This window comes from Egretta garzetta, unplaced genomic scaffold (assembly GCF_000687185.1).
Source record: "Egretta garzetta isolate BGI_Z169 unplaced genomic scaffold, ASM68718v1 scaffold149, whole genome shotgun sequence".
In the NCBI taxonomy this organism is placed as follows: domain Eukaryota; kingdom Metazoa; phylum Chordata; class Aves; order Pelecaniformes; family Ardeidae; genus Egretta; species Egretta garzetta.
Genome location: NW_009269998.1, coordinates 3501951 through 3514284, shown reverse-complemented (window position 1 = coordinate 3514284; position 12334 = coordinate 3501951). Strand labels below are relative to the sequence as shown.

At 46.8% G+C, this 12334-nt stretch overlaps 1 protein-coding gene across 5 annotated transcripts in view; it reads right to left on the bottom strand.

Moving 5' to 3' along the window:
- Positions 1-12334, bottom strand: part of LOC104134014 (pancreatic alpha-amylase) — a 20865-nt gene that overhangs the window by 5147 nt on the left and 3384 nt on the right. For 2 of the 5 annotated variants that reach the window (XM_035902883.1, XM_035902884.1), the window contains 10 exons: positions 9516-9895; positions 6693-6839; positions 6210-6407; positions 4175-4405; positions 3161-3294; positions 2951-3073; positions 2738-2837; positions 2396-2517; positions 2161-2286; positions 45-1071 (listed from right to left, as the gene is read on the bottom strand). In XM_035902883.1, coding sequence (XP_035758776.1) covers positions 882-1071; positions 2161-2286; positions 2396-2517; positions 2738-2837; positions 2951-3073; positions 3161-3294; positions 4175-4405; positions 6210-6407; positions 6693-6839; positions 9516-9548 — 1404 coding nt within the window. In that variant the 5' untranslated portion in view covers positions 9549-9895 and the 3' untranslated portion in view covers positions 45-881. Of the gene's footprint in view, positions 1-44; positions 1072-2160; positions 2287-2395; positions 2518-2737; positions 2838-2950; positions 3074-3160; positions 3295-4174; positions 4406-6209; positions 6408-6692; positions 6840-8485; positions 9093-9515; positions 9896-12334 lie in introns of those variants that run through there. The other 3 variants (XM_009647515.2, XM_035902886.1, XM_035902882.1) reach the window with 3 other exon arrangements.

Below are 12334 nucleotides of genomic sequence, written 5' to 3'. Positions count from 1 at the left end.
CCCTGCTGTGGGCGTGGCCTGCAATACCCAACGGGTATGGCCCGGCTTCCTCTGGCGGCCCAGACCCCCCAGGGATAAACCGCCTGCGTGCGTAGGCACCGCTCAGAGCCAACTGCCCGCAGCGCAGCCACTCTGGGGTACGGGGGGGATGCGTGTGTGAGCTGGCCTTGGAAATGCTGCATTTTAACTTACCCAGGTGTTGGTTTGGGTTTTTTTTATTTGTTTTGTTTTCTCCCATGTTTCTGGGCCCTTAAAACCCGCCACGACATTGCCTCTAGTGATGCCGTGATGAAGTTACAATCCGATTCATTGAGGGAAAAGGCATTACTCCTTAATTTGATTGCCATTTATTATTCACTAAATACAGAGAATCACTCATGCTCGAATACTGGGGAATCGCACATGGAGGGGAACAGTAAATGCACAGACCAACACAAGAAACACAGCTTCAGCTGAGCTGTAACTCGGCATCAACTCGAGCTGTGCCATGCTCCATCTCAAAGGTGACTTCTCTTCATTTTCGGACATGCTGTTAATTCCCTGTCTGGCTTCCCCATAAAGAGAACTCCATTTCCACTTACAGCAGCACAATTTAAAATTAAGCCACTTCAGTTTTCTCCTTTCATTTTTTATTAGTAATTTAACTGAATAAAGTGCAATTACGAAGACAAGCAGGCGTACCCCGCCTTGTCCAGGTCTGCGCCAGCACCCCTAGCTCCTGCCCCTGTATAGCGGCTACTTGGTGTTTCATTACTACAAGCCAACGCGCTTTGCTCTATCACGGCTCACTCGGTGCTGGAGAGCCAAGACAATCAGGCCACCTTGCACGCTATCAGCAAAAATACACAAGAGAAGGAACACCCTGTGCACAAGTGGTCTGGTTACAATTTAGCGTCAACATGAATGGCAACGAACGGGTCTTCATCCTTGTTACTAATCAGGAAATTAGCCATGCCATCATCAGCAACACGAACCTCAACTGCGGTGCAGGCGTCGCCTTCCATTTGCCCAGAAATGACATCGCAGTAAGTGCCAGCAGGCAGACCCGTCTGCAGAGTTACATTCAGAGACCTTTGGAAGATATCGAAATGCAAGGAGGATTATTTGGGCTCTGAGATGCTTCGCAACTCCCGTCAGACGTTGGGTGATTCTGGAGCTCTTATTCTGCAGCACTTCTCTAGACACTCCAGAATCGACTCTCCCACAAAACGACAAAGCTCTAGGGCTGTAAAAGCTCTTTTACATTGTGGGCACTTAAAAGAATCTGGTCCTAATCACACAGATTACGCTCCTTTAACAATGAAGGAAAATAAGTATGTAAATAAATTAATTAATATAGCAGTATTTATGTATTTACCAGCAATGACAGGAAGCTTGGGTGTTCTTACCCTCCAGGGACTTTAAGACTTGAACTCCAGAACTTCACATTGCGCTCCAGTGCAATTTTCATTTTTCCCCGCCAAACCCCAGTTAGCTTTTTCAGGCTACCCCATTACAAGTCCTCAGAAACATCTCTGTTAGTAGCCTGTTTTTTAAGGAGCTTAAAGGTACTCAAGAAATGCCAGATTCCACACAGATATTGTATTCCCGGCATCACAGTACCCTTGAAGAACACGCCGAAATAGCCTAAAAACCTGTCAGCTCTACCAAAACTTCACTCAAGTCTTTGCAGGATGTCCAAAAGGAACTGTTGTGATGGACAGCACAGCAGGCTGGGGGACAAAGTTAACTGAGAACTCAACCACTACATCCTTCAAATCGCTCATCACCCCAACCTGCTTCTAATTATAAAGCCGACACACTCCCGCTCTCTTAAATCATCTCGCTCTTGCGTACAAGACTGCAAGACAGTTTTTAAAAGCTGCCACTTCTGGACCATTTCCCCAAGTTGCCAAGCTCCCTCGTTTCTCTAAGTTCAGAGGCTGCTGGATGACCATGCTCTTCAGTGACACAGCCCACATCAGGAACTGGGAAACAGCAAGAGCACAAGGCCTAACCTCGGCGAGTGGCGAGTGCTGCTGGGAGAGTGGAGAGGGCCAAGTTCGAACTGAGAACAACCGAGACGGGGGAAGCCTCTGTTACAAAGCTCTCTTGGAGCTCACAACAGCTGAAAAGCTTTCTCTGCTAACTAGAAGTAGAATTTATTCCTCTCTGACTTACCAGTCATCATTATTAAAAACGATGAAGCCTTTATCACCACGGCCAAAAGCTACTTGATTGCTCCCGTTGTCCCACCAGTTGGAGAAAGGCTGACCGTCCACCACGTTACGGAAGATAACCATGTTCCTGGAAATGCAAGGAACAGCTGTCACCGTGGCGGCAAGAGCTCTAAAGCCACGAGGAACATGAAGCAAAAGCCACTGCTTTTACTTAGGTTTTCTCCACAGCGTCCTACTTTATTTGACGCCAGCGATGCTCACAAACCCAGTCGTTGCCACAGGTAGTGTCGGCGTTGATTGTAACAGGCTTTACTGATCCATCCGAGTGACTTGGTGGTCCAATCCAGTCGTTGACGTCCTGTAATGAAAAAAGAGAGACGTTTACAACTTCCCACTGAAAACACAGAGGGCCTCTCTGCGGAGAAAAGCTAGGATGGAGCATCAGATTTCCACCTGCTAGATCCAACAGGGGACAGAGAAATCACTTAACAAATTCAAATGCACTGGACCGCTTCTCCAGCCCTGTTCCCATCCTCATTCACCGCAATTTTAGCTTCTTTACCTCGTTACAGGCTTACCCGTCCATTTACAAAATATCTTGGCCAGCGAAAACTTGACATCACACGCGTGAAGCCGTACGGATGAGCAAGCATGAAACCAACCGCCATTTTATAAAGCCTGTTCGTTAGACAAAAGAAGTAATGAGACGAGGAAAGAGAAGCCGTGCCAGGGAGCCGATAGGCAAACAAGCAAGAGGAAGGAGCGTCACCCAGACAAGAGCGATCCCTCACCTGGGGTCCCAGAAGGTCAGAATGGAAGCTCCACCGGCCCCGTGCCCCCGCTGGTTGTCGTGATTATCCACAAAGACCAGGGCTCTGTCGGAAGGCACAAAGCCCCAGCCTTCTCCCCAGTTCCTAGCCAAAAACACAAAGCCTTGAAGCCACCCTGCCACCCGGCGCCCCCGGCATACCCCCAGTCACTCACAGGGTCTTCCTCCTCACTTCAAGTAGGCCATCTTTTCTCCGTTCCACTTGCGGATCACTGTCCCCAGTTTTGCACCGTATTTAAACTCCGTCACTCGGCCGTTCCCAAAGTAGTCGCTGCTTTTGATCGGCTCCCCCCCCAGGTCGATTACCTGGTACAGAAAGATAGAGCATTCCTTTCTGCCAAACAAGTTAAAGGCATTGCTCTAGGCCTTGTTTTAAGGAAGAAGCCCTACTTGAGCTAAGGATATTATTTGGCTTACTTGGAAAACTGTGTTTAAAGCGATTTTCTTCATTTTATCTCAGCCTAGCTGTGAACTTGTTTTCCATCTTCATCCTAAATCTCCATACCCTGACTGATCACTACCACACGATTAGGTTTGGACCATACCAACTTCACATTTAGTCCAGTTACTGATGCCTCTGCTTCCAGCACATGGGCAACCTCGTTTCACTGTGCAGCTAAAGAGTTTCCCAATTTGCCACCCTAGACCTTGCCGGCAGCATATTGCTTTGATAACTGTAGCTTCTGCTGACTGCAACCGGCCATTACCTGCCGCTTAAGGTCTCGTTAGGATTTGTTATCAGATGTAAAACACAAATTCAGAGTGTTGAGCAACACCAGTTATGCCATTGGAAAACAAAGCTTCAGACCGTAATCACCATTTACATCTCCCGTTGTAATATATTATCCAGAACTTAAAATTCAGGGAGCGAAATCTGCTTTTTAAACCAAGAGAATTTTTACACTAACTTTGATGCAGTAAATTTAATCTCAAGTGGGATTTCCAGGTTACCAAGTTCCAGAAGGTCTGAAACAACTGGGGCATTTTGCATATCAGTGACCATTTGTGGGAAGATTAAATTATGGTTATTAGATCTTGATGACAATTTCTACAGATCTTGTGTCTGAAAGCTGCTCGGGCTTCACTCAAGCAAAGCGTCGCTTCCAGTGCGGGCCTGAGTCTATACCATGCCTGCAAGAAATATGATCGTAAAGTGCAATTAAACAAAATGAAGAATCAAGATTACCTCTTGGTAAATGAAAGGTTTTGTTCCTGCAGAAAACCATTTCGTATTCAGGTCCTTCAGCTGGTCTAAAATCGCCTTCACATCCCCAGGCCACATATGCTTGGCAGCGTCAATCCGGAAGCCTGCTACACCGATATCAATGAGGTGGTTCATGTACTCGGCAACTTTTGAGCGCACGTAGTCCTTCTCCAGGGCCAGATCAAGGAGGCTAACCAAGCGGCAGTCTCGGACCTATACCAAAATTCTGAAATGAAATATTTTTCACCTAATAAACAAAGTGTATTTTATTATCTACATTACATCGCCCAAATGGAACCTTCACTAGCCATTGTTCCCCATGCATGTCTTTGCCTTGGGCAGTCTCACAGAATCACAGAATCGTAAGGGTTGGAAGGGACCTCAGGAGATCATCTAGTCCAACCCCCCTGCTAAAGCAGGCTCACCTAGAGCATGCTACACAGGACTTCATCCAGGCGGGCTTTGAATATCTCCAGAGAAGGAGACTCCACAACCTCCCTGGGCAGCCTGTTCCAGTGCTCTGCCACCCTCAGAGTGAAGAAGTTTTTCCTCATATTCAACTGAAACCTCTCGTGTTTCAGTTTGCATCCATTGCCCCTAGTCCTGTCGCTGGACACCACTGCAAACAGACTGCTTCCATCCTCGTGACTTCCGCCCTTAAGATATTTGTATGCGTTGATGAGATCCCCTCTCAGTCTTCTCTTCTTCAGGCTGAACAAGCCCAACTCTCTCAGCCTTTCCTCGTAGGGGAGATGCTCCAGTCCCTTTATCATTCTAGTAGCTCTCCTCTGGACTCTTTCTAGGAGTTCCTCGTCTTTCTTGAACTGGGGAGCCCAGAACTGGACACAGAAGGAGCATTAGGGAGTCTGTGTTCCCCCAGCTTACGCAGCTGTAGGTGCTGACGGATGATAACAGAGAGCCAAACCATTCATTCTCTGATCAGCTTTTTAATGCAAATATAGGGCAAAAATATGGTAAGTTCTTTTTACTCCAGGGTATTAAGGAGCAGATTCATTACAATTTCAAGGCCAATCATTTCTTCTCTGATGTAGGATGATTTCTAGAAATTTTAAGTCTTTTATAAACCTTGAACTATTAAAGCCTTACAAAACATTAAACTCTTGTTTCCTGTCCCCTTTTTGCCTCTGTTTCCTATAAATACAAAATGATGGGTATTGATTTTCATCAAAAGAGTACCTCAAACACATACTGAATATACTGAAATGCTTTTTTTAATAACTGTTGTGATGGGTTTCCACGGCTATGCAGATCTGCCTGGAGAGAGCAAGGTGCATCAGCCTCCGTCGCAAACCGTAGGAAAGAATTTCCCATACAGCCACTCCGTTAGAACTGCTCGAGAATTCAGGGGCGTTTAAAGCCTCCCCTTCTTCTGCCGTTTCTCCAAACCCCCTCTCCCCTCAACTTAGAATCAAGGAAGATCAAATGCATTTGAAAGGCATAAGACATTATTCATATTTATCTTTATAAAATAAGCTTTCATTCTGTCGTAGTTTTAAAGCCCTGACCTCTTAATCTGATACAGAGAAACAGAGAGACTCCTTGGAAGAGAATTCTCTAAACAGAAGCTTGATCCTGAAGATTCTGGCATTACTGTTTTTCTTTATGAAACTCTAATCTCTCTCCTCTGAAACTGAGACCAAATAAAACTTCCAAATTACTATAAAAGGCAAAAAATAACTCTTGCCTTTTTTTAAAAAAAATACAAAAAGCCCCCACAAGGTAATCCCTAAATAGCTTTTATGAGCTTTAAAACTGTCTTTACAAAGCACCTAAGCCCATTTGTCCAAATCTGAAATTAAGCCGTCGGCTCAAGCAGAGCTATCCCTTTAAGAAGTGGCGCTCCTGGTAGCAAGCTAACCCCTGTTATCAGTTTGGGTGGTTTTCCACGAGGGGGTTTGTTTTGTTTTGCTTTTAAAAAATGCCTCACAGTATAAGGGAGCAAAGGAACCACAGCCCAGGATGTACGTGAAAATTATATTTATAGTTGTAGGCTTACCTGATATATATCGTGATAATTCTCAATGTCACCACTTCTAGATTTACATTTACCATCGTTAAAGTCCCAGCCGGAATACGGCACAGCTGGAAAATCTTTAGTCTTTGCATTGAAATAGCTTCCACAAGTAGCGTGGTCACCAGTGCCAGCGCTGGCTCCGCACATATGGTTGATCACTGCATCCACATAAATACGTACCTAGAGAACAGCGTTCACAGCCCGATTAGAGAAAGCCACTTCCCACGGCACCACTAACTCATGTTCTGGCTCTCTTACCTTCTGCCCTGTCCCCCCATTTCTGCTTGCTTGCGATTATTTAAAACATTTCTCTTTTTTTACCACACAGCAACGGTGTCAACGTGCATCTCAACAGACAGGCAGAACCACCCCCCCATCTTCACTCCAGTGCTACCGTGCCCTCCCTTCTGGATTACCGGCTGGCTCCTTGCACTGTTAACACCAGAAGGTTTTCGAGGCACTTACTCCAACGTTGTTGCACCTGGTCACCATGTCTCTAAATTCCGTTTCATTTCCAGATCGCGTGCAGAGCCTGTAGCTGACGGGCTGGTATCTCTCCCACCACGGCTGCCAGGGGTCCGTAATGACAACATTTTCATTTGGAGGTGAAATCTGTGAACAAGACGGTGTCTCTTGGTAATAGGATACTGATAATGGCTTATTTGTTTGCCCAGTATTGTTAGAGAAAAAACATTAAAATAGAAAATCGTGTCCCTTTGACGGAAGATGCTCACAACACCTCACCCACGTAGAACCTGGATATCCTCTGCTCACACTCTAACGGACTGGAAATAAAAGACTCTGGCCTGGACCTTCAGCAGGTAGAAACATACTATAAAAATGATGTCCATGGATGTAGCATCCTAATTATCTTCATGAATGCAGGCCTCAAAGATCAAAAGAAGGGTCTGATATCTGAAGGACTAGGCCAGCAGAGATAATCCAGAATCTGGAAGGAACCGAGTGCAGAACAACCAATGTAACACCCTGCCCTTAAAATCGATCCAACTTCCCGTTCTTGCAATGTTTTGGATAAAAGTGTTCTTGATGTGAGACTTTGTCACAGTTTCCAGAAAAGCTGTACCGCTTCTTTGTACAGACCCTTTCCAGGATGCTCTTCTGGCGACAAGCTTTTGCTGCTGCCTCCAAGCTTCTGCAGCAGCACCTGATCCCACGGTTTCATAGAATCGTTGAGGTTGGCAAAGCCCTTTAAGCTCCCCCAGCCCAACCACTCCCCTACCCCTGCCATCCCACCCCCAAACCCTGGCCCTCAGCACCGCCTCTGCCCGGCTGTTAAATCCCCCCAGGGCTGGGGACTCGACCCCTTCCCTGGGCAGCCCCTTCCAGTGCCTGACAGCCCCAAGGGGAAGGAATTGTTCCCCATGGCCAACCTCACCCTGCCCTGGCACAACTCGAGGCCGTTTCCCCCCATCCTAGAGGACTGTTTCTCCCAACGGTCCGCAGGCTGCAGCCCGCTCAGCTGCCATGCCCGTGCCACCGCCTCGGCAAGTCTCTGTCTGAAAAACCTTTCTTTCCGAGACCCTGTCAGAGCACAGATTAAAGAGACATCCAAGCGTATACCACAGCCCGAGAAATCAGTTTAAAAACCCATCAGGCCTGTGTGCCTGGAAAGAAGGTTGCAAAGAAAAGATGTGTTATTTGAAAACTACGGGAAAGTTCTCACTGGGGCCAACGTGGGAACTCCTGGGCTACAGGAGACAGGCAGGCTTCTCCCACCAGTTTCTCCTGAGCAGTCGGACAAGCTCCAATAGTTTAATAGGCGACCACCCCCCACCGCACCACCCCAGCCATCTGACACCAGGGGTGCCCATTGCTCAGATGGGGCAGATTCGCATCGACGCGCCTCCGCCAGAACCCGTCCTCGGCTCAGTCCCGTCTGCTCGCCCCGGGTTTCTGCACGGAAGGGTCTCCTCACGGCTTACTCTGACACCGGGCTTGCCAGTTTGGGTGAACGCAATTAGCAGCCTTTTATATTAATTGAAAACCTTCAGTGCTTTGGTATTCTCTTTGGGAGCCCTTTTTTCCAGTCACAGTTTCATTTTCTGTTTACCTAGCTCTTAACAACTTCCCTTGATTTAAGCAGTATCAAGCAGATGAACGCAGGTTACTCTTCACAGCAATAAAAAAACCCCAAACCCACCACCTTAGCCAGTGATATGTAATTCTAATTCATCCAAATGTAATAGCACAGAGCGCAAAACATGCACTTTGGAGCGATGAAATAAATTCACACTTACACGATGATGGCTGAAGAATAAATTTGTCAGCATTTACCACTTCCATTACCAATTTCTATTTTTCTTTCTCAGTACCTGTCCTTTGGCGAATTGAACATTTTCTCTGAAAAAACAAATTACCGTCGATGTAACAATTTTACGCCCCACTGATCGGAGCAGACGTACCTGAACTCCTCCAAACCCGTTAGGAGCTAAATAGCGCTCGCACTCAAGAGCGACGTCGGCCCAGCGCCACTCAAAGAGATGCACGATAGACGTCCGCCCGGCCCGAGCGTTGGGGTTGTACTGGGCCCAGCAGAGCCCCACAGTTAACAGGAGGAAGCAGATACCCAGCCCGTGCTCTGCCATCGCTTGCGCTCTTCCACTGCCTGTTCAGGTTCCTGCAAGGGGGTAAAGTACACGTTACAAAACACACATTTAAAGGTAAACGCCCACCTCTGGCATCGCATTTATTTAACTTTACTTGATTGTCATTTTGTTTGAGAATCAGATTCTGTCTAAGCTGTATCAGCCCCCCATACTACCGGTGACTTTGTTTTTCTGAAGTCAAAATTCAGACGTTGGCCAATACAGGCTGTCTCTAGTGTGCAAAAATTGTATTTTTATCAGAACAAAGCCAAAAACGATGCCAAAAGGCAAAGGAGTCCTCGTATAGACCGAAACGGACGTCTGCTCGCCCCGGGTTTCTGCACGGAAGGGTCTCCTCACGGCTTACTCTGACACCGGGCTTGCCAGTTTGGGTGAACGCAATTAGCAGCCTTTTATATTAATTGAAAACCTTCAGTGCTTTGGTATTCTCTTTGGGAGCCCTTTTTTCCAGTCACAGTTTCATTTTCTGTTTACCTAGCTCTTAACAACTTCCCTTGATTTAAGCAGTATCAAGCAGATGAACGCAGGTTACTCTTCACAGCAATAAAAAAACCCCAAACCCACCACCTTAGCCAGTGATATGTAATTCTAATTCATCCAAATGTAATAGCACAGAGCGCAAAACATGCACTTTGGAGCGATGAAATAAATTCACACTTACACGATGATGGCTGAAGAATAAATTTGTCAGCATTTACCACTTCCATTACCAATTTCTATTTTTCTTTCTCAGTACCTGTCCTTTGGCGAATTGAACATTTTCTCTGAAAAAACAAATTACCGTCGATGTAACAATTTTACGCCCCACTGATCGGAGCAGACGTACCTGAACTCCTCCAAACCCGTTAGGAGCTAAATAGCGCTCGCACTCAAGAGCGACGTCGGCCCAGCGCCACTCAAAGAGATGCACGATAGACGTCCGCCCGGCCCGAGCGTTGGGGTTGTACTGGGCCCAGCAGAGCCCCACAGTTAACAGGAGGAAGCAGATACCCAGCCCGTGCTCTGCCATCGCTTGCGCTCTTCCACTGCCTGTTCAGGTTCCTGCAAGGGGGTAAAGTACACGTTACAAAACACACATTTAAAGGTAAACGCCCACCTCTGGCATCGCATTTAACTTTACTTGATTGTCATTTTGTTTGAGAATCAGATTCTGTCTAAGCTGTATCAGCCCCCCATACTACCGGTGACTTTGTTTTTCTGAAGTCAAAATTCAGACGTTGGCCAATACAGGCTGTCTCTAGTGTGCAAAAATTGTATTTTTATCAGAACAAAGCCAAAAACGACGCCAAAAGGCAAAGGAGTCCTCGTATAGACCGAAACGGACATTTAATTTCTCATTTTAATGTACAATACTTTACGTTCCTATTTGTCCTTGAGAGGCATCCTTGTTTCCATCTGTGTTACCATGACCTGCACACATTTAGACAAGGCCTTGGCGAAGCAGCACGTTTCTTACCACGAGCTGCCACGAACCCCCAGGTATTTTGGCGGTCTAACGTATGTGAGGCTGTCATTCCTGGTACGCATGGCATCTACCATTCAAACAGCCCTAGCCTTGGAAGATCTCTTGGATACAGAAGCGACTATATGACTCAACGCCAGAAACGCTAGATGTTCCATCTCGTACACCGGTGCGGTTTGCGTGGAGCTGTTCTGCTCCCCGAGAAGAGCGCGGGACGGCACACCGAGGCTGGAAGTGCTGCGGAGCTCTGCAACCAAGAAGTTTCCCACTCAGTGCCTGGGTGCAGAGCTCTGCAAAGGTGCTGAAGGAGCCTTCCGAAGGAGGAAAACCACCTGCACTACCTTCTGATAGGCTAGGCTAGGAACCACACTGCCCAACTCACACTGAATTTGCTTATATATGAACACAGATGACAGGCCTATCAAAATTGCCTCCCCTGTTTCTCATCTAAGGAGAGACACAACTTGCAACAAACCAGAAGTTGAGCAATGATCGAGGCCTACATCACGCCGTTGAGTGACGATGGAGGCCTACGTCACGCCGTTGAGCGACGATGGAGGCCTACGTCACGCCGTTTAGGATCTCATTTTGCACTCTTCATGTTCAGAAGTTGACTTAGAGAGTCGGAGATACAAAGAAGGCTTCCAAAAGAAGAGATCATTACAAACAAAAGGCTGAACTATTACTTCCCTTAAACAACAAAACACAGAATCGTGTTACTTTCCTCTGAGCCTGTTCTTTGTAAGAAGCTATGGTAGTAACACAGGAACAAGCCAGGGCAAAGAGGGAACAAGGAGATTCTTGGACGCCAGCAGATGGGACACCAAATGCTTCAGCGAAGGGTTAGACATGAACACGTGTGCTACATGAAAGAAACCCACAGCCTTTCCTGATTTAATACACATTTAGGAGTGCACTGCTGAAAACTCCAACCTGCTATGATACAGATACCAAAAAACCAAAAGCCTATATAAAAATCTGATGATTTCTACACAACAGCCCTCCCTCTCTCATTTTTATCTCAGGGAAAGGACGATCCGTAGCTCATTCAGTGGAGCTCTGCTCCTTGGCGTGAGTTCAAGCACAAAATACACCCGTTAATAAAGCCTAGACCCAGCCTTCCAGAGCCTGTTGCTACCAGCTGCCGCCGTACTTCACTGGCAGCCAGCGTTATTTAGAATGAATCACTTGGTAAATTTAGCTTGTTTTTCTGCTTGTGAACAAAACAACTTTAATGAACTTATTTACTTGTAACTCTTTGGTAGAGTACACAGATAAATTTCAGCCGTAAGCAGTGGTTCTTCCCTTTTTGTGAAAGAACGCTTCTTTGCCCTGGTAGGAAGAGCGCACATTAACAGAAAACAAGCCAAGAAAGTTTGATCTCCAATGAGAGAAGCCATTTGCTAGATCAGCTGGTTTTACTTACAGCAGCAAGTCCACAAAGCAGTGAATTACACAAAGCAGTAAGACTAGCACAGTTTGACCCAACCAGCTCCAAGGCCTGGTACCTGCAGGGAAGACCCAATGTAGTTTTTCATTTCTTTGAAATAGGTTTGCAGCTGCTCTGGCTTCAGTACGAGCGATGACAAGAGAATGGGGATGCTGAACCCCAACACGCTCCGAAGGTTCTGGCTCCAAAAGGCTGTTGAAATGTGGAAAAACCAGAGCCCTGCATTCCTCTATGGAAGAAAAGAGAGCACAACTGACTGCAATTCAAAGAACATGGGAGAGAATAGTTTTGGACAACCCGAGGCCTCGGGGCAGCTTGTCTTCTGCTGGGTTAAAGTCTGCGGTACGACGCTCGGCTGCTATCTCCAAATCACTAACCACAACATTTAAATTTGCAAGAGGTTTGATGCAGGCCTGCTGCAATTCCAGATGTTAAAGGCTGTTGCAGGAAAGCAGTTTCCATGCAAACTTCACCTCGCTCCCCAGAGAACTTCCCGCAGCGGCTGCATGTTCCGTACAGACAAGCACAGCTCGGCTCTGGCTCCCCCTCTAGAGACGGCCCCGACCAT